The sequence below is a fragment of the Anomaloglossus baeobatrachus genome, chromosome 12 (genome assembly GCF_048569485.1).
Source record: "Anomaloglossus baeobatrachus isolate aAnoBae1 chromosome 12, aAnoBae1.hap1, whole genome shotgun sequence".
NCBI lineage: Eukaryota > Metazoa > Chordata > Amphibia > Anura > Aromobatidae > Anomaloglossus > Anomaloglossus baeobatrachus.
Window position 1 is genome coordinate 63,902,236 of NC_134364.1, and position 21,212 is coordinate 63,923,447.

The 21,212-nt window shown below is 47.7% G+C and overlaps 2 protein-coding genes across 3 annotated transcripts; one reads left to right on the forward strand and one right to left on the reverse strand.

The window, feature by feature from the left end:
* Window positions 1–3,766: 3,766 nt before the first annotated feature.
* On the reverse strand, window positions 3,767–12,231 carry LOC142257554 (uncharacterized). The gene is made up of 6 exons (XM_075329702.1): window positions 12,074–12,231; window positions 10,179–10,206; window positions 9,534–9,643; window positions 8,886–9,009; window positions 7,997–8,163; window positions 3,767–6,334 (listed from the first exon to the last, which is right to left on the reverse strand). Exons 1-6 carry the CDS (start codon window positions 12,229–12,231, stop codon window positions 4,837–4,839), a joined length of 2,085 nt encoding a protein of 694 aa, XP_075185817.1. The 3' UTR covers window positions 3,767–4,836.
* LOC142257416 (ubiquitin-like FUBI-ribosomal protein eS30 fusion protein) lies at window positions 9,465–20,202 on the forward strand. Of its 2 annotated transcripts, none has more exons than XM_075329520.1 (5): window positions 9,465–9,570; window positions 13,281–13,362; window positions 15,895–16,039; window positions 16,171–16,226; window positions 19,937–20,202. In XM_075329520.1, exons 2-5 carry the CDS (start codon window positions 13,288–13,290, stop codon window positions 20,060–20,062), a joined length of 402 nt encoding a protein of 133 aa, XP_075185635.1. In that variant the 5' UTR covers window positions 9,465–9,570; window positions 13,281–13,287; the 3' UTR covers window positions 20,063–20,202. The 2 variants fall into 2 exon arrangements, with proteins under 2 accessions (XP_075185635.1, XP_075185634.1); XM_075329519.1 differs by having other exon boundaries at window positions 9,479–9,630.
* The last annotated feature ends 1,010 nt before the right edge of the window (window positions 20,203–21,212 follow it).

The window sequence follows — 21,212 nt, forward strand, 5'->3', positions numbered from 1 at the left end:
CTTTAGTAATGTGCCCCATTGTCCTCTGCAGTAATGTGCTCATCAATGTCCCCTGTAGTAATGTGCCCCTTGTCCTCTGCAGTAATGTGCTCTTCTGTGTCCCCTGCAGTAATGTGCCCTTGTTGTTTCATGTAGTAATATGCCCCATCCTGTAGGAATGCCCATCCTTGTCACCCTTGTAGTAATGTGTCCATTCTTGTCCCCTTCTTTTAGCAATGCCCCCTTTTTAGGCCATATTATGCAGTTTTCACATACACAAAAAAAAAAACAAGGGGATTCTTCGCACCCGTCTGCCATTCCCTCAGTGTCCTCTTTCCTGCTTCTTGTGGCCCGAAGGGCCCCCAACGATTGCAACAATATGTCGGGAGCAGCAGCCATCTGCTCTTTGCTTCAGATTATTTCTGCCGCCGCGCACAGGAACTCTCTGCAGAGCATTCCCAATGGCAGCTGCCGCCAGCCAATCAGAGGCCAGCAGGTGACATCCTACAACGTCACTTGCTGGCCTGATCGGCTGGCGTGTACCTTTGGTGAAGCTCTGCAGAGTTCCTGACTGTGCGCGGCGGCAAACATTAGCTGAAGTAAAGCGCAGATAGTTGCGGACCCCGGCAAAGGCCTGCGCTAGTCAGGGGGCCTCCGGGCTGCAAGAAATTGCCTCAGAGGCCAAGTGCTTGTGTTTGAGGAGAGCCATTAGATCAAATACTTGACTAACCTCTTGACAAGGGATTGTGGGAAATGTGTTAATTTGCTTTACATGAGCCAGGTGTTCAGGTATAACTAAAGCCGGGTATACATATCCGGCTTTTTGCCAGTTTGACGGATGCGGCGCACGCCAGTACACTGTTATACAGCACACCAGCAGCGCAGGTCACATGCTGTCATGTGACCGGAGCATGTGACCCGGAAGTTGTGGCGCTGCCACTGTACTGTATCATATGTAAAGCGCTGTGGAATTAATAGCGCTATATAAATGAATACTGTACTGGCGTACGCCGCATCTGTCAAACTGGCAAAAAGCTGGATATGTGTACCCGGTCTAAGATGGCCACCGATGACATCACAGACCCTACCATCATCGATCCACCAGATGACGTCCCTCCCATCACCATGGATCCATCCAATGATGTCATAGACCCGCCTACGATGACGCCCACCAATCAAGCTCATGGACTAACACATGGTTCAACCCACTGACCAATAGACACATGCGGGCATGGCCACTGTAGAGCCGACCATGCCCCTTTCCTAGGTTATATAAAGACATGCTCTTGAATAAATTAGGCAGTTCTGAGCCACCTCTTACTGAGGAAAGATGAATATCCGACTGTGTCTGATCTCATTTTTCAAGCATGCTCTCGATCCACACCAATTAGGCCAGGCAGTAGGCAACAAGTGATCTCTGATAAAGAGTTCACCCTAACACTTGAGACTCCTGGATTAGAGAGAGGCATGTTATGTAAGCACGCCTCACTCAGGACCCTGATTAAAAGGTACAGAACACAAATTATGGGCAGCCGCATCTCACTCTAAGACAAGCCGCGACCGCCAGCGATTTAAAGGGAACCTGTCAGCAGAAATTTTGCACTAAACCTAAAAGATTCCCCTCTGCAGCTCGTGGGCTGCATTCTAGCAAGGTTCCTGTTATTGTGCCCCCTTTTAGACCAAAATAAATACTTTATAAAGTGGTACCTTTTCCTATGCAAATCTTGTTAAATTGTACACGGGGGCAGGCTGTCTGGTATCCGTTATCCTGCTGCTTTACGCCGTCCCCCATCGCTCAATTTCATACTTCAGGACGCTGCCCAGTGCGCCCGAGGTCTCGCGCATGCGCAGTGTGACTGTACCGGGACTGTGCACAGTGTGACCGCTGGTGACGTGTTGCGCAGGCGTGAGATTATGGGCGGTGCTGATTTTCATCAGCAAGTACCTGCCCATAATCTCGTGCCCGCGCTTTCCCCTCTGCCTCCACCGTTCTGTGCAAGCGCTGGCCAGATTAATCCACGTCACCTCTTACCAAGATGGGAAAGAGGTGTCGTGGGGTCATCTGGCCAGCGCTTGTGCAGAACGGTGGAGGCAGAGGGGAAAGCGCGGGCACGAGATTATGGGCGGGTACTTGCTGATGAAAATCACAGCACCGCCCATAATCTCACGCCTGCGCAACACGGCACCAGCGGTCACTGTGCAGTCCTGCTAGAGTGCCACTGGGCATGCGCGAGACCTCCGGCACACTGGGCGGCGTCCTGAAGAATGAAATTGAGCGATGGGGGATGGTGTAAAGCAGCAGGAGGCAGGATAACGGACACTAGACAGCCCGCCCTCGTGTACGATTAACAAGATTTGCATACGAAAAGGTACCACTTTATAAAGTATTTATTTTGGTCTAAAAAGGGGGCACAATAACAGGAACCTTTCCAGAATGCAGCCCAGGAGCTTCAGAGGGGGAATCTTTTAGGTTTAGTGCAAAATTTCTGCTGACAGGTTCCCTTTAACTAGAACTGCATTTGTTTGCACATATGATGCGTCTTCCCCTATAAGCCGAGCTGGGCTCCAAATGTAATCTCCCTACTTACAAAGAAAGTGCGGAGACTAGCCCGGTTTTATCCCACTGGTAAAATTTAATTTTTCAAGCTACAGCAAGTATGAGTCTTAAAAAATAAAAATCTTTCAGAAGATCACAGAATATTAGTAATGTCTTTCCACGCGGCTGATGGAGAAAAAGGTGGACTTCATGCACAAATTGCATAGTAACAAAACAAAAAAAAAAAAAAAAAATTAAAATAAAAAATTACACAGAATAAAATATTCTGCAGCACAACTATAAATAATAGCAGTAAAGCAGGAGCAGTGGATCCCCCCCATAGGTGTAGAGGACGAGGGGGACAGCGTGAGAGACCCTCAGAGAGAGACCAGTTCACAGTAAGGTTAAGATGAATCTTAAAACAAGTTGGTTCATAATATTCGGAGGGTCTGTGCTGAGTAGAGGGGGTCCGCCTGATCAGGACCTTGATTAGTCAAAGCAGATATGAAGACCTTATGGAACCTGATACGTGTGTACATGACGTGGAATCGTGTAATGCTCCTTTTCCCCCCTGGGGTGGCGCTGCATAAAAATGAAACACTTGCGGCTATGCCTCCCTCCAGAGGACAGCTGATGGCTGTGCGATTGTCCAAAGCAAGAAACTGGCGTAAAGAAGAAATAAAAGGCCACATCTCAGGGACGTCTTTAGATTCAAGGGGCTTCAATGAGTAATGAGTGTGAAAATTACCAGCAGCACCCCCAACTGGACCCGTGACTCTTACTAGGGAGCTGCATTACCTGACTCCAGTATAATATAGGAGAAACTCCAGCTTACCATATAGCTCTGTGCAGCAGGACTAGGCGTGCTCGTGATCCTTCAGAAGGCCAGGCTGTAGTCAGTCATAGTACAGAAAGGGTTGGATCTAGCATCAAATTCCATGGTTAAAAAATTCCACTTTATTGAAAAATAAGTATAAAAATATACAAAAGACGTATATATTATTCGCAGAGGGATGGGGCAGAGTGCATGAAACACCTTACGCGTTTCGGACGGTGAATTTAAAAGCAGTCCTTAGTCATAGGTGCTTATCCCAAAAAAGATGCGATCTTCCTTGGCATAAGCACCTATGACTAAGGACTGCTTTTAAAATTCACCGTCTGAAACGCGTAAGGTGTTTCATGCACTCTGCCCCATCCCTCTGCTAATATATATGTCTTTTGTATATTTTTATACTTATTTTTCAATAAAGTGGAATTTTTTAACCATGGAATTTGATGCTGGATCCAACCTTTTCTTTACACGGTGGCTCAGTGGTTAGCACTGCAGTCTTGTGGTGGATCAGTGGTTAGCACTGCAGTCTTGCAGCGCTGGAGTCCTGGGTTCAAATCCCACCAAGGACAACATCTGCAAGGAGTTTGTATGTCCTCCCTGTGTTTACGTGGGTTTCCTCCGGGTTCTCCGGTTTCCTCCCACACTCGAAAGACATACAGATAGGGACTCTAGATTGTTAGCCCCAATGGGGACATTGTTGCAAATGTATGTAAAGCGCTGTGAAATTAATAGCGCTATATAAATTAATAAAATTATTATTATTATTATTAATACTATTACCTGACTCCGACCTTGTTAGTACCGCAGATTAAGCGGTATTCCGACCTCCTAACGTCCTGCCCATACCTCTCTGGAGAATGAAGGTGGGGGGGGGGGGGGGGGGTTTAGCCCCAACCCCATTCGGACCACTCCTACACAAAACCAGCACTCCAGCCTTTTCATTTTCAGAAGACTTACTCCCATCACTTTATAAGATGGGGATAACCTAAGGCCGGTTTCACACATCCGGCTTTTCGCCGGTTTGCCGGATCCGGCGCTCTCCCATACAGTGACTACAGTACAGTGACAGCGCAACAAGCGTTGGTCACATGCTGTCATGTGACCGGCGCATGTGACCCAGAAGTTACAGCGCTGTCACTGTACTGTATTGTCTGTACGGGAGAGCGCCGCATCCGGCAAACCGGCGAAAAGCCGGATGTGTGAAACCGGCCTAAGACAACAGGAAATGTTGCTATTCCTTTTCTCTGACTATTTGGGGTCCTGGCAGTAAGAGTCCTACCGATCACACATTGGTGGCCACACTACTACTCCTTGGTGCTGGCACAGGAGCAGGGAATCTGAGGCATTGACATCCAGCACATACCAAATTTAATGTCCTCCCCCTCCCCTATTGGCACCTTGGAGGACCCCCACCTTTGGAATGTCCCTATATAAAAAGGAGCTCTTTCTGCTGGTAGATTCCCTTATACTACATCCACGAGTCACATTTTTAGCTCAGGGACCCGTTGATATTAGTCAGCATAGCACACACGGCCCATAACTCATTGGCTATGCCACCTAGAGCGTATGGCAAAACATTATCGAACAGGTGATACTGGCGAACCCGCTCTACGTCTTGGTTAATGCAAATTCTGAGACGAGCTAGAGAATTGATATCTTTATCGAGTCCAGAAACGTCCTTCATGGCCTTGCCCATGTGTGCCTCGCACTGTGCCAGCTCCTCTAGGCCATAATGTGTGTCTTTCATAGCAATCTCATGACTTTTGGCCAAGTCTCTTATTTCCACTCTGGGGTGTTCTTCAGAAGCCTCGTCTCCCATGTTTTCTGTGGTGGTCACCACCTCCTCCACTAACTTCTCCTCGGTCACAACCTCCTCAACCACATCCATCTCTCCGGCCGACTGCTCCAGTTCTACGACTGCGTCTTCTACTCCCGTTGAGGTCACCACCAAGGTCTCCTGCCCTTCTTCATTGGTGGATGCAAGAATGAACATGGCGTTCTGTTCGGTTGGTGGCTGGCTTAACATGACGGTTGCTTCACGGCACTCCCTAGGGAGGGCAGCGGTGGCAATAATAGGTGGGATGACCACAGAGGCACCGACAGATTCCACCAAGTCTTGGATGAGGAAATCCTTCTCAGTGACCACCCAATCCCCTGGCTCCAACAATTCCAAGATACCCGATGACTTAACAATCTCTCTCTTTGATGCGCACCCAGAATAGAGTGGGCTTATAAATATGACAGCTCCGTGGGGGGCAATGCCGAGCAGTCCTCTGTATATAGCACGGTTATAAGACATCGGAGAGCGCACGCCTTCCGTGTTGCTTGCCTGCACCCTGACTTCTCCGCAATGTAAAGTCACCCGGGCACGAGGGTATGAAGCTTTAAAGCATTCTGGCACGTCCTGACAACCAGTCTCCCGGTTTCGCCAAAGGGGTATTTCACTAAGGACCAGATACAAGTAATGAGTCCACGTGACAACAATCCTGGCAACCCTGGACTGCGAGATATTAAACCGTACAGCTAGATCCTGATCGTGGAATCCTTGACGGACTTTGCATAAAAATAAGAAGAACTGGTCGATCTGTGCCACGGCCTCCGATTCTGCCGACGCCTCCTTACTGACGGTTATATCCCCTTCCTCTTGGCATTGCTTCCACTTCTCCGAGCTGCCCTCTGTATCAGTCAGAGTTGAAAAAACTACTTTTAAGGTGGAATAGTCCTTAAATCCAGTATAAAAGTGGATAAGGCTCGAGTCTGAGGAAAACCGCTCCAGAAAGAAGAGATTCTTCTCCAGGGCAGCATTGCGTTGCTGTAATCTGCTGATCTCCTCGCGGGCTGCGTGCAGCATTTCTGTGTCGGTCATGGGAGGTAAGTCGTAGCAGTGGTCCAGTATGGAAGCAGTCATCTCTGCTGGTTGGGAGGGTTTAGGGCTTTGTACTTGTGGTTGTGAAGGCAAGATGGGCTGAAGCATGTTCTTACTGCTCCTGGAGACAGGATAGAAACAAAAGCAGAAAAATCAGTTTCATCACAACCACTAAATCTTTTTTTCATTAGCCATAGTTACACACAAACATTTGGGGTCCATAATACACACGCAGTAGGGTCTGACTAATGCAGTAAATATTTCCTGACATTGGACCTAGTGGAAAATCTAAGGCCAGGTCCCAGTGTATGTTGCGGGCACATGAGCTGAGCCCACACTCTACTAGGCAGATGCTGGCTGTGTTACACTGCCAGTATCTATCTGCCTCTAACAGCAGCATTCTCAGCTCAGTTCTGTTCATTTGACCCATTAAATGCCCCCATCAGTCACAGACATCAGCATTTAAGGCATGGGGTATGGGAGACATGCTGTTGCCTACGCCAACCGCCCCCTTGTAATGCCCACTGCCACCCGCTACTCTGATACCCACTGCCCTACGCTCCCTTGTGATGCTTACTGTCTCCCTGTGAAGTCCACTGCTGCCCACTCTGTTGTGATGCCTACTGTCCCCCACTCCCTTGTGATGCCCACTGCCCCCCCTGCGACGCCCACTGTCTCTTGTGACGCTCTCTATCCCCCCGCTTCTTTGTGATGCCCACTTCCCCCAGCTCCCTTGTGACGCCCACTTCCCCCCGCTCCCTTGTGACGCCCACTGTCCCTTGCGACGCCCTCTTCCCCCCCCTTTATGACGCCCACTACTCCCCCAATCCCTTGTGACGCCCACTACTCCCCTCCCCCCCAATCCCTCGTGACGCCCACTGCTCCCCCAATCCCTTGTGACGCCCACTGCTCCCCCAATCCCTTCTGACGCTCACTGCTCCCCCAATCCCTTGTGAAAGCATCGCGGGGCTCCAACAAGTTGCCGTACCAGCCAGGGGTCTGCTGCAATGAATGGGGTCATTCACAATTACAATTCAATCCCAGCCAAAAAAAACAAAAACCCGACCTGATATGGCTATGTTGGCTGAAAGTTATGGTTTGTGAAAGAAGAGGAGGACTAGAAAATGAAACCGCAAAATTGGGGAATTTTTTCTTTTTTTTTAAAAAATGACCTGTCACAGAGTTCAGACACATTTACATAAATCAAGCTGTTATTTATAAAAGTATGATCCTGGGAATAACTCCATGTTCAAGAGATAGTTGTCACACGGGCTGATAATCGGCTGGACGCTCCTCCCTGGTCATTGGCCTATGTATACATGGCATTAAGCAGCTGACAAACTTATGTGGCCTACAAACCATAGCTATAGGTGGCACATCTCCCATTGTAAACAGGGAATGATGTGCAAGTGATGGGGGGAGGGGGGGGGGTGTCAATATTTTGCCCTTAACCTGCAATGAGCGCCGACCGGCTGATTACACCCCCCACTGGCAAGATATGTGATTGGGTTTTAGAATGACTAGTGGGATTATCCCTGCAGCAGGGAATATGCGTCTGTCCAAAAAAGGCACCATCTTCCCCCACCCATAGCATAACATATCTATTTATCATAATAGAAGTTGATGAGGGTTAAAAGATTGGTGATATATCCGCAATATAACCAAGATTAAGCAGTCTCAGAAATGTACCCCATCTGCCCCACGAGGTGAGAGACGCCGCCGCAGTGCCAGTCTGTAGATTACACGCTTGCTCAATCATTTGGCGCATAGTACCACAATTTACCCTGAATTCCTTTTTGAGACGGACATCTGCTCCTGGGTCACCTCCTCTGTGGACCACTGGAAGATGCACGGCACGCTGTACGGCTTCAGATTCCTTTTTCCTGTTAATGTCCTGACAAAATCAGCTGGGAGGAAGTGTTTGGAGCAAACTCTGGTGCAGCTGGAGACCTGAAACAAGAGGAGAAGAATGATCAGACGGAGCCGGAAAACGGGGCGACAGCCGTCACCGAAAATCAAATATAGCAGTGGATATTGTAATAAAAGGGTTGTATGGGTGATGCAGGAGGAGCAATAAGAAACTGTAGAGGATTCATCCTCTCATGACTCCAAAATGAAATTTTTTCTATAATATTGTTTTGTTTCTATTCACTTTCCTTTACTGTAATTATTCTCCTAGGAAATGTGAACCTGCGATCATTTGGCCGCAGTATTTGTGGTCACCACCCGGGGTCCCTCGCTTACGCCGCCCCCACCCGGGGTCCCTCGCTTACGCCGCCCCCACCCGGGGTCCCTCGCTTACGCCGCCCCCACCCGGGGTCCCTCGCTTACGCCGCCCCCACCCGGGGTCCCTCGCTTACGCCGCCCCCACCCGGGGTCCCTCGCTTACGCCGCCCCCACCCGGGGTCCCTCGCTTACGCCGCCCCCACCGGGGTCCCTCGCTTACGCCGTCCCCACCGGGGTCCCTCGCTTACGCCGTCCCCACCGGGGTCCCTTCCTTCTACCGTCCCCACCGGGGTCCCTTCCTTCTACCATCTTTCTACTCCTGTGAAGCCCAGTTAGGTGGGTTTTCCGGTTTTGGGCCACCCCGGTCCTCCGGCGTTGCACACCGAACCATTATATTCAGTGTCACCAGCTGCATATTATCGGATATGATATGCTATGGTAATTACCTTGAAGCTGGGCCCAGGCTCCCGGCGGATCCTGCTCAGCCAGTCCCGGTGTCTCTGCGGCTCCACATGGAAGGCCGGGATCCTGTGGAATGAGATCTTCTTGTCTGCATTGTACCTGGAGTCACTGTTACAGAAGGGGACACAGCAGTGATAGGCAGCCATGTGGGGAGCACCAGCCTACAGCATGCCTGGCACTAGCATGCCCTGAGTCTCCGCTCTGAGGCCCCCCTGGCACTGCCCGCCCCTCACCACCAGCCCCCCGGGCTCCTTCCTTCCGTAGCCTTTTCAAACTTGCCCGTCTACGCAGCACCACACAACTCCACGCATGCGTACTCTAATTACATCCAAGACGCATGCGCACCCAGACAGCATGGGGCTTCCTGCAATGAGAGTAAAAGCGCTCTCCCCTCCCCTTACGTGTGGCTCTGATAGATGACGTCGATACAAACGCAGGCGCCTGTAGTAACTATCCGCCTCTTACGTGTGCACGCCTAAGGATGACGTCGACGCAGGCGCCAGCAGTGCCCTCCCACCTCTACGTGTGGGCGCTGATAGATGACGTCAACACATGAAGCTCTTTCCAGCCTCACGTGTGCGCGCTAAAAGAAACGTCACCACACGCGCCATCAGTTCCCTCCTTTCTCTTACCTGTGGGCGCGGATAGATGACGTCAGCACACCCGGAAGTAGGCTGCATTTAGCTTTTGCGTGCGTAGTTTCACTCGCTGAATCTCGGAGCAGGAGAGGTAACTGCAGCCCCTGTTTCTCGTGGTCTCACACTTCTTAACAGTTCTATTAGCGCATGACTAACAGCAGAAACGTATCAGCCTGCTTGCTGATGGTTTCCAGGTAGCAACAGTTTAAAAAAATAACAAAAAATATTGAAATGAGTGAGACATCATACACTAGTTGGGAATTGTAGTCCAGAACATCCCAGGCTGCCTGTCTCCAATATGTATTTTAGTAGACATTGTCATGACATGTTTATAGCGCGCATCGCAGAGGTAGGTGCCTTAAAGGGACATTCCCATCTTCTTGGATGGATGTCGTTGGATACTTCGTAAATACGAGCAATTTTGTAATTTACTGCATGTTAAAATTTTTTAGTCATTTTTGAAATATTAACTTTTTTCTTTTGTTGTAAACAACCGTGTTGCCTTGGAGACCGACCACAAAACAGCAGAATGTGCGCAGCACTTCAAATCTCTGTTTTGTAGACTTGTCATTTTGAACCTGCTGCGGATCAGTGGAGCGCACTGCCACCTCCTAACAGCAGTTTCAACTCTGTGCTCACAAGGTAGACTGCAGCGGAGGCCGGTCTCCTAGGCAACAGAACATAAACAAAAGAAAACAGATAATACCTCAAGAATTGCTGCAAATTTTAACAAACAGTAAATTGCAAAAGATCTTGAATTTACAAGAGCTATCCGACAATACCAATATATGAAGAAGGAAAAAGCCCTTTAAAGTGGTTGTCTGCTCAGAATATATTGTTTCCTTAGGATTGGTGACCAATATGAAATGGGTGGCGGAGATCATACACCCGCCCATGGCGAACTTTGGTCGCCGGCGGATGTAAATGCATTGATGACGGAGTACACACTCAGTGTGTACTGACTGCTGCTGGGTGGGAGTGTGTATGTATGTATGTATGCATGCATGTGTGTGTGCGTGTGTGTGTGTGTGTGTGTGTGTGTGTATATGTGACGCCCTGGCACAGCCAGGTTGTCACAGAAAGAGTTAATCCTCCTTGGTAATCTGATCCCACACCGGTACAGCAAGACAAAACACACTCCCCAGTGTAAGGAAAAAGCAGAGCAGAGGGGAGGGGCTGGAGCAGAGTGTTTGGAGAAGCAGACAGAAGTGGAGCCTGGAGCTGTAGCTCCCAGGCTGAAAGCAAAGCGTGCTCCGAGAGGGCCGGGACAGGCTGTAGTGAGGAAGGGGCCAGAGGTAGCCGGAGCAGGGCGGTGGCCCCTCGGTACCTGGGTACCCGGATCACTACAGGGGAGTGGATTCCCCGTTCCCGGCTGAGGAGAAAGAGGAAGAGAGTGGAGAGAAAGGCACCTGGCTGCAGGGAAAGAACAACAAGGGCTGCTGCACCGTGTGTGGGACACTAACACCCCCGTACCGAAGGCTGCGGACACCGGCAATTCCTAGTTTACCAGTGACTCCGTGTGACTTACTTGTGAGTACGCCCGTGCCCTCGGGCATCGCACCGCAGCACTGCGCCCTGCTCCCTGCTTACCCCATCACCGGGCCCCGGGACAACCAACCCCCCTACCCACGGAGGGGACATAACAACTACGCTGCTCCCTGTCATCGCTCCCGGGATCCCCGTCCAGAGCAGCGGTGGTGTCACAACCTCACCACAACCGTGGGTGGCGTCGCGAACAATCTCCCTTAATAATCCCCCCCCTTTTACTGTGGAGCCTGGGATCACAGACCGGGTCACGCCATCGTGATACCCACAGAAGTGACTCTGTGGCCCGGATCTGAGTACCCCTGGTCCCCGGGCGACACATTTATATATACAGGGGTTGGACAAAATAATGGAAACACCTGGAAACATCAACAAAAGTTAGTTTATTATGGTGTAGATCCACCTTTTGCGGTGATTACAGCCTCAATTCTCCGAGGTATGGATTCATACAAGGTGTGAATTGTTTCCAAAGGAATTTTAGCCCATTCTGCAGGTAAAACACCCTCCAGTTCTTTGAGCGACAATGGTGGCGAAAATCGACCATAAATGCTGAATAATGTTGAGGTCTGTGGATTGCGGGGGCCAGATGAGATGCTCAACTTCATTAGAATGTTCCTCGTCCCATGCTTTAACGATTTCTAGCTGTATGAATTGGAGCATTATCATCCTGAAAGATGGCGTTGCCCTCCGGGAACAGAGCTTGAACCATGGGATGCACTTTGTCCCCAAACTGCCTAAATAATCTCGGCTGTTAATTCTTCCATGAAGGGATAGCATTGGCCCGGGGGATCTCCACGAAATAGCACCCCAGATCATCACAGAACCTCCGCCATGTTTTATAGTTGGGAGAAGGCAGTCTGGATGAGAGGCTTCTTTCGGCTGTCTCCAAACGTACACTCGGCCAGAGGTCGGAAAAAGGGTAAACGATGATTCGTCTGAGATATCACATGTTTCCACTGCTTGAGGGACCAATTCTGGAGGTTTCTCACCACTCCAAACACTTGGACACATTTGTCATTGAGAGCAGCGGTTTTCTAATTGCAGCTCTTCCGTGGAGTCCAGATTTGTGCAGCTCCCGATGAACAGTTTTCATAGAATCTGGGTTCTGTAGGTGTTCATTGAGCTCAGCAGTGATTTTCGGAGCCATGGTCTTGCGATGCTCTCACAATTTGCTTTGGAGTCTGACTGTCTCTCTGTCAACTTCGACTTTCGGCCGGACCTGTGCTTTGCTGCAGACGTTTTTCCTTCGCTTTCAAACGCAGTCATTACTTTGGAGAAAGAACCTCTTGGCACGCCAAGCATCCGGGCACTTTCTGTTACACTAGCGCCTGCCATACGAGCACCAACTCTTTGGCCTCTTTGAAAATCCGAGAGGTCTGCCATTGCTATCAGGTTCTCATCAATGTTCTTACAATTCTGCAAAACAGTTAATTTACATACACATATCACAAATAATCAACTACAAAACATTAACATATGTCACGGTTTGCATGTTTATAACATGTTCGAAGATTATGATGCCAAAACGGTAGGTGTTTCTATTACTCTGTCCAACCCCTGTAGATGTGTGTGAACATACATATATATATATATATATATATATATATATATATATATATATATATATATATATATATATATATATATATATAAAATATGTATGTAAATAATATGTGTATATGTAATATATATGTGTATATATGTATGTATATGTGGTTAGCACTGTAGTCTTGCAGCACTGGGTTCAAATCCCAACAAGGACAATATCGCCACGAAGCTTGTTCTGCTCATGTTTGTGCGGGTTTCCTCCGGGTTCTACAGTTTCCTCCCACACGCCAAAGACATACAGATAGGGAATTTACATACAGTTGGCCTTGTTACAGTTCTATGTAGAGGGGAGAGGATTACGGAGGAGTTACATGCAGAGGTCCTCCCTCTACATAGAATCTTATCAGCACCAACTGTTATCGCCTATCTCAAGAAAATCTGTCTTTGGGGACTACAGATTTTAATCACTGCTGCCCTCATCTGGAGTTCAGTGCTCTCCCTCTCCCGCAGTCAGACTGCTCTTAAAGGGCCAGCTCAGAGTGACTGCTCAAACAATGTCCCTCTACACTGCTGCTGGTTATTAGAATTCGGTTCTTGTAGGTAAGGACATGAATCTGATTTCCTTCTCTTTTCTTTGTTTTCTTTCAGTACAATCATGCAGATTTTCATTACGGGCCAGAGCCTGCACACACTGGATGTGTCCAATCAAGACACAGTGTTAGATATTAAGGTATGTGCTGGGGGGGCCTCCTCCACAACCTCAGCCCTCCCCGCATGCAATTGGTGTGATGTGACCTTCAGCTTATTTTTCAGATATTCGTTACACAGCACATTCTAATTACATAGCAATTGTGGCTGTATTACTTTAACTATGATAGCATGCTGCTAAAATCACAAGGTGGATTTCCACAGACCATAGTTGCAGACACTTCAACTTGTGGGTCATCAAGGGTTGGGATGAGCCTGAATCTGTGCAGACTTCGGAATCCTGACAGTGCACACACTGCACTTCATCGGTATTGCTGGTGTGAGCAATATAATGACTGCAAGGATGTGGTTTCTACACTTCTGTTCACATTCTGATCAGACGTGCTCCTGCTCTATGTGCATTTCTAATAATGGAGGATGGGTAGGTCTAGTTGGCATATGAGAAATATGGAAATCACACACTTAAGATCGCTAGTGATGAGCGGGCAATACCATGCTCTGCTGCTCTGTACTCTTAACTAGTGATGAGCGGGCACTACCATGCTCGGGTGCTCTGTACTCGTAACTAGTGATGAGCGGGCACTACCATGCTCGGGTGCTCAGTTCTCGTAACTAGTGATGAGCGGGCACTACCATGCTCGGGTGCTCAGTTCTCGTAACTAGTGATGAGCGGGCACTACCATGCTCGGGTGCTCAGTACTCGTAACTAGTGATGAGTGGGCACTACCATGCTCAGGTGCTCAGTACTTGTAACTAGTGATGAGTGGGCACTATCATGCTCAGGTGCTCAGTTCTCGTAACTAGTGATGAGCGGGCACTACCATGCTCGGGTGCTCAGTTCTCGTAACTAGTGATGAGTGGGCACTATCATGCTCAGGTGCTCAGTTCTCGTAACTAGTGATGAGTGGGCACTACCATGCTCGGGTGCTCAGTTCTCGTAACTAGTGATGAGCGGGCACTACCATGCTCGGGTGCTCTGTACTCGTAACTAGTGATGAGCAGGCACTACCATGCTCGGGTGCTCTGTACTCGTAACTAGTGATGAGCAGGCACTACCATGCTCAGGTGTTGCATACTCTTAACCAGCTGTTGGATGTTCAGATGGGCACGACTCATGTACCAAGTATAATGGAAGTCAATGGCAAGATTTCTTCCATTATACTCTGTACACGCGTCACGCTTATCTTCGCATCCAATTGCTGGTTAAGACTCGTATGGTAGTGCTCACTTGTCACTAGTTACGAGACCCCAGCATGATAGTGCTCGCTTATCACTAGTTATGAGTACCAAGCACCCGACCTTGGTAGTGCCCGCTCATCACTAGTTACGAATACCGAGCATGGTAGTGTCTGCGCATCACTAGTGGTCATGTGCCAGGATTCGCGCGTATTGCCAGTGAAAGGCAGTGTGTGCAGTACTTACTGTCAGGTTTCCGAAGTCTACAGTCACAAAGTGACTGCAGACTTTTATCCTAAGCCTGCGCAAACCCTTTAATGTCATGTAGCCAAAGTTGCTGTAGTCTGAGTGTAGCTCTGGAGTATAATACAGGATGTAACTCAGGATTAGTAATGTAATGTATACACACAGGGACTCCATCAGCAGACTAGTGAGTGTAGCTCTGGAGTATAATACAGGATGTAACTCAGGATTAGTGATGTAATGTATACACACAGGGACTCCACCAGCAGAATAGTGAGTGCAGCTCTGGAGTATAATACAGGATGTAACTCAGGATTAGTAATGTAATGTATACACACAGGGACTCCATCAGCAGACTAGTGAGTGTAGCTCTGGAGTATAATACAGGATGTAACTCAGGATTAGTGATGTAATGTATACACACAGGGACTCCACCAGCAGAATAGTGAGTGCAGCTCTGGAGTATAATACAGGATGTAACTCAGGATTAGTGATGTAATGTATACACACAGGGACTCCACCAGCAGAATAGTGAGTGCAGCTCTGGAGTATAATACAGGATGTAACTCAGGATTAGTAATGTAATGTATACACACAGGGACTCCATCAGCAGAATAGTGAGTGCAGCTCTGGAGTATAATACAGGATGTAACTCAGGATTAGTAATGTAATGTATACACACAGGGACTCCACCAGCAGAATAGTGAGTGCAGCTCTGGAGTATAATACAGGATGTAACTCAGGATTAGTAATGTAATGTATACACACAGGGACTCCACCAGCAGAATAGTGAGTGCAGCTCTGGAGTATAATACAGGATGTAACTCAGGATTAGTAATGTAATGTATACACACAGGGATTCCACCAGCAGAATAGTGAGTGCAGATCTGGAGTATAATGCAGCCTATAATCCTGGATCAGTACAATGAAGGTTAAGCAGTGCATGAATAAGTTCTGTCTGGGTAGATTAGCCTATTGTACCCATTTGTAGCCCCTGTATTCTGGATGTAATACTGTGAGGACCTCCTGATTTTACAAACGTGTATGAAAGGTTGGTCCTGATGGGGCTGTAGCTGTTGATGTTTCCAGACACCTTTTACCTCTTCTACTCCTAATGTTTTGCTCTGGCCTGTAGTCTCGCGTAGCTGAGCTCGAGGGTCTTCTGGATGGTAATCTGGTTCTGTCTTTTGCTGGAATCTCTCTGGAAGATGAGGCCGTCTTATCTGAGTGCGGGGTGCAGGATCAGTGCACCCTGAATGTGTCGGGCAGACTTCTGGGAGGTAATCATCATGTGTGACCTTTTTGAAAGGTTAACGTGTCGGCAGAGTCTTCTGCATTCTGTTAATTGAAATATTTGGTTAAGATCTTACACTCGAACCATGGGTGGTCATACAGGGTCTTCGTCTTGCAGGTAAAGTCCATGGCTCTCTTGCTCGTGCCGGGAAAGTCAGAGGTCAGACCCCCAAAGTGAGTGAACACCACTTATATAATTGTATACCAAATAATTAAAAATAGAAATTGCATTTTTACATTTATCTATCTTTTTGTTTTGGGGATCAGAATAGTGTAGGTTTAAGGGGATTTTTTTACATGGGTTATTTTATTATATATTAATATATAATAAAACACAATTTCATTATTAAATTTTATCTCTTAGACCTGATGAGACTGATGTATATAGTCCATTATGAAAGTGTAGATTAAACTTTTCCCCCATCAGATCTATTCCCGACGAAGCGGTCAATTAACATCACGAAACGCGCGTTGGAGGTCTTATAGGCAGTTGATGGCACATTGTGGGGGCTAATGTTTTCATGGGTAAGACTCCAATACACCTAGGGGGATTCTATCTAGAACAATGTGTCCCATTGTGGCTATTATGGGTAATAATACTGTGGCTAAATAGTGGTATATAACTAATATATTCAAGGCTTTATGCTCCCCTTTGTTGCTAAATTGGGTGTCTTCCCTGGATTCCCTTTATGGTACACTTGTGTCTGCCTACTTTGGGTTTACTTATTCCTCTTTGGTAACATCATGTAGCACCTTGGTTTTACTGCATGTGTTTTTCTAAATATTTTCTAATTGATTAATTTTTTTTTGCATTTCAATGCTCCTAATGTTCATTTCTGTCATTATCTTGACAGTTCCTCAGTGACCCTCCTCCCTGTTGCTGAGATCTCTCATTACTCCGTACAAGCTGCAGCTGTCGGTCAGGCTGTTTGTGCCTAGAGTAGACTCATGAGCTCTCACCTTTTAGCCGGACTCGTAGAATCTGTGTGACAAATAAATACAACAGCCTCATCAGGTCCAAGATGTAGATGACATGGTGTGCAGTGTACATTGTGAAATCTGATGTAAAGAACACTATGCCTAAACTTCTCATGAAAGGTTTTTGCCCCCTGCTGTGCAGGAGACTGCAGCAGAGCCTCATGTACACTAAATTCTTTTGTGACGAGTTCTTCTAGTGGAAACCGATTCAAAATAAGTAATATTTTGGTGGAGTTTTTCATTTCCTGAAACGGTTAAGAATTTTGGAAAATTTTTGTTTTAATTTTACAGGTTTTTGGATTGGATAGTTAGGAGCTGCCTCCATCAAGTGACTTTTTTTTTCCCCTAACCCCACTAGACTTAGGGGACGGTACCTTATCAAGCCTCTTTGGCTGCTTTCACACATCCGGTTTTTGCTGAGTGGCACAATACGGCGCTTTGCAGAAAAAAACAACTGTTTTTTTTCGCCGCCGGTTGTGTTTTTTCCCGCATAGACGCCGTATTGTGCCTTGCGTTGCGTCCGTTTTTTGCCGGATGCTGCATATTTAGCCCATGCGGCGGCCAGATAATGTTGGCTGGCACGGTTTTTTTGTGCGGTAAAAAAAACGCATCTCGCCGGATCCGGCACGATTTACATTGCAAGCCTATGAACGCCGGATGCGTTTTTTTGCACTGCGCATTCTCAGTATCAAGCCGCATCCGTCAAACGGACAGGCCACATGGGAAAACTTATGCAACGGATCTGGTTTTCCCGCCGCATCCGTTGCATAGGTTATGGAGCCGGATTGAGCCGCACTGCTAAAACCGGATGTGTGAAAGCAGCCTTAAGATAGAATAGATGCTGAAAAGTGTTATTTGGTTGTCTGAGCCAAGTTGGGGAGTGTACCCACCTGAAAAAAAAGCCGTAGTGTAAACACCCCCATAAGTATAATTAATTCTGGCATCATACTGATACTAAGGTGACCTGCTGCTGCGTGTTCAGTTATAAGGAGGGAGACGGACTGTCAGCACAGAATCACTGCCCAAATCAAGCACAGGTGCTCAGTGCATCTTGGCAGCCAAATATTTGAATCCACCTTACCATCCGCTTGATTTCCCCTCCATCTTCCTCTTCTTCTTTGACAGCTCCAGCTTCATACAGCAGAGGTGGGGAAACAAGCAGGTGGGAAGGTGCACTGAAATGTTTGGCCATCGTGATGCACTGAGCACCTGTGCTTGCTTTGAACAGTCATTCTGTGCTGACCGAGGCCCTTTCATGCAGTAGGGCTGAACTGTAGCACCAGACAAAAGCTATGAACAAGTGTGGCACTTTTTGAATAAACTGACCATTTTTTATGCACTAAGCCTCTGGCAGGAGCTGCAGATGCCTTCCAGAGTAAAACTACATTTTAGCTTAAGTCACCTTGAACTTAAAGGGAACCGATGTTCATAACTCACCTAACGGTCGGTGCGGAGCAGACTGGTCAGATGTGCGTCTGTTCTGGGAGTCCCGCACCTCTTTCGGCCATCTTTGTCCTCCTGAAGCCTGGGTGCATGACACGTCCTACATCATCTACACTAACCGACATTGCGATCCTGCGCAGGCACGCTGAGAAGGGCAGATCAAAGTGCGCCTGCGCAGAATCTCACTGTCTGCTAGTGTAGATGATGTTGAACGCGTCATCCACACTAGCTTCAGAAGGAAGACAATGATGGCCGAAAGAGGAGGTGTGGGACCCGGAGAACGGGGACGCCAATCCGACCCGTCTGCTCCGCACCGACCGTTAGGTATTATAAACATGCGGTGACAGGTTCCCTTTAAATCCTTTCCGACCCAGTGACTTTCCATATATATTTAAAGGCAACCTGTCACCACTTTTTTGGCCTATAAGCTGTGGCCACCACCAGTGAGCTCTTATATACAGTATTCTAACATGCTCTATATAAGAGCCTAGGCTGCTGTGTATAACATAAAAAAAACAATTTATAATACTCACCTAGGAGGTTGCTCCGGTGCAGACTGGTCAGATGGGTGGCACCGGCGCCTCCTCTTTCGGCCATCTTTGTCCTCTATCTTCTGAAGCCGCGGTGCATGACGTGTCTGACATCATCCCACTAGTTGGCATTGAGGTCCTGCGCAGGTGCACTTTGATCTGCTGTGAGCAGGGCAGAACAGAGTATTGTAGTGCGCCTGCACGGGAACGGCGAGTGTGTATGACATAGAAGCGTCATGCACACAGGCTTCAGAAGGCGGACAAAGATGGCTGAAAGAGGCGGCATCGGCACCGGAGACGCCCATATGGCCAACTGCGCGACCGTTAGGTAAGTATTATAAAGTTGTTGTTTTTTTTTATGTACTCAGCGGCCTGGGCTCTTATATACAGCATGTTAGAATGCCGTATATAAGAGCCCGGTGGTGGTGGGCGCAGCTTATAGGCCGAAAAACTGATGCCAGGTTCCCTTTAATTTTACTTGTCCCCCACCCCCCCACTTTAACTGAAAACGTTTGTCCCCTTTGGGGACTTGAAGCTGTGATCATCTGATATCTTTTGCTATACATAGTAGTGCATCAGCACTGCTATGTATAGCAAAAATAATGATCTATGAATGTCAGCTAAATGATGGCTTTTACTGCTGTATCGTAATGACTGGCATGAAGGTCTTCAGCAGATGGCAACCAGTTTGCACCCCACAATCGTGTCACAGGCACATTGATGGGTGCATATAATAGTGAGCCCCCCTTGCCAGCACGTGTTAAATGCTGCTGTCAGGGTATGACCCCCAGCTGGTAAAAGTAGATACTGCGTGAATAATTCAGTCATACGAGCCCTCGACAAAGTCAGGGGGCAGACAGGTGACTTGCCAGTACGGTAAGGGGTGAAAAAAAACAAATTGCCTTCATGGATTTTTTTTTTTTACATTTCTAGGTGGCAAAACAAGAAAAGAGGAAAAAGAAAACTGGTCGAGCCAAAAGACGCATGCAATACAACCGCAGATTTGTCAATGTGGTTCCTACATTTGGCAAGAAAAAAGGCCCCAATGCCAACTCCTAATTCTTGACTTTTCTCAGGAGGTCGAGCAGGGACTGAGTTTATAATTTCAGTTGTAATTTACATTTTTTTTTTTTTTGAGAAATTGGTAGATTTCTAAATCATTTTACTAATAAAACGGATCCAGCATTTTTCAAAGACAAGATGATTCTGGGTCTATTTTATTGACCTGACATCGGAGGGCAGGAGTTTTTGTTTCTCCCCATGAGCCCAGTCCTGCCCCCCGCGTGTGACCAGCAGCCCCAGACTTGCGTGTATTCACTGATTTTGGCACATCTTGTATTCAGCAGCTTTGTGTATTGGGACAGAGCAGTTTGAAACCCAAATTCATCCATTGCAACACATACCAATGCAACTATATGGCAGGGGTCCATTGCCTGGTGGCCCCACAAAGTGGACGGGGGGCTTTTTAGATCCCATGGTGGCTTAGACTCATTGGGATCATTTTTTTAACCTTCCGCCAAATGCATTTTCGGCTGAAATATCCCAACAAAACGCTGTATATTACTCATCCCATTCATTCCAAGTGGTATGGGGTAATATCCAGTCCCCGCGTAGGATGAGATTGCTGGGTTTTCTCAATTTGTTGACTGTAATAATGTTTGGGTGCCCTTTTTTAAAAAGGTGTTCAGGATGATCAACCTCTCACCTTTTATTTATTGAAGAAATCAGCCGATTCCACGAATCAACGCAACTGTAATGAAGGATGGAAATAAAACGCCATAACTAGAGCAGCGTTTAGGGGTTTATAGACCCCGATTCATTAAGAGTGAGGTCTCACTGGTCTTGAGGGGTCACGCTGGAGTTGGCCGTGCACCTCTGCATGAATCAAGACAGTCTTGAGGGGTGAGCACCTCACCCCAAATCCTCCACTCTGCTGCTGGAGTAAAGCCGCATTACACTTCAGTCCTCTGTCCCATTGGGGCTTCCATTCAACCCCCCCCCCCTCCCCCGCAAAATGGGTTTCAGACGTATGCACCGACAGGAACACTGACTATAATGGTGCAGAAGGAGTCACCATGTTGTGCACCATTTTTGGGAGTATACGCTAATTGAGGTTGCACACCCAGATGTAGTAGACTGCTTCTGGATGTTCGCCTCCAATAGGCGTATACTCCCAAAAATGGTGCACAACATGGTGACTCCTTCTGCA

Coding starts and splice junctions, on each gene's coding strand:
- LOC142257554 (XM_075329702.1), bottom strand. CDS start 12,231: ATGGCTCCGAAAATCACTGCTGAGCTCAATGAACACCTACAGAACCCA. Junction 10,207..12,073: donor GTGTCCAAGTGTTTGGAGTG/GTGAGAAACCTC, acceptor TCTGTTGCCTAG/GAGACCGGCCTCCGCTGCAG. Junction 6,335..7,996: donor GTCTCAAAAAGGAATTCAGG/GTAAATTGTGGT, acceptor TCCTGTCTCCAG/GAGCAGTAAGAACATGCTTC.
- LOC142257416 (XM_075329520.1), top strand. CDS start 13,288: ATGCAGATTTTCATTACGGGCCAGAGCCTGCACACACTGGATGTGTCC. Junction 16,040..16,170: donor GTCGGGCAGACTTCTGGGAG/GTAATCATCATG, acceptor TTCGTCTTGCAG/GTAAAGTCCATGGCTCTCTT. Junction 16,227..19,936: donor TCAGAGGTCAGACCCCCAAA/GTGAGTGAACAC, acceptor TTACATTTCTAG/GTGGCAAAACAAGAAAAGAG.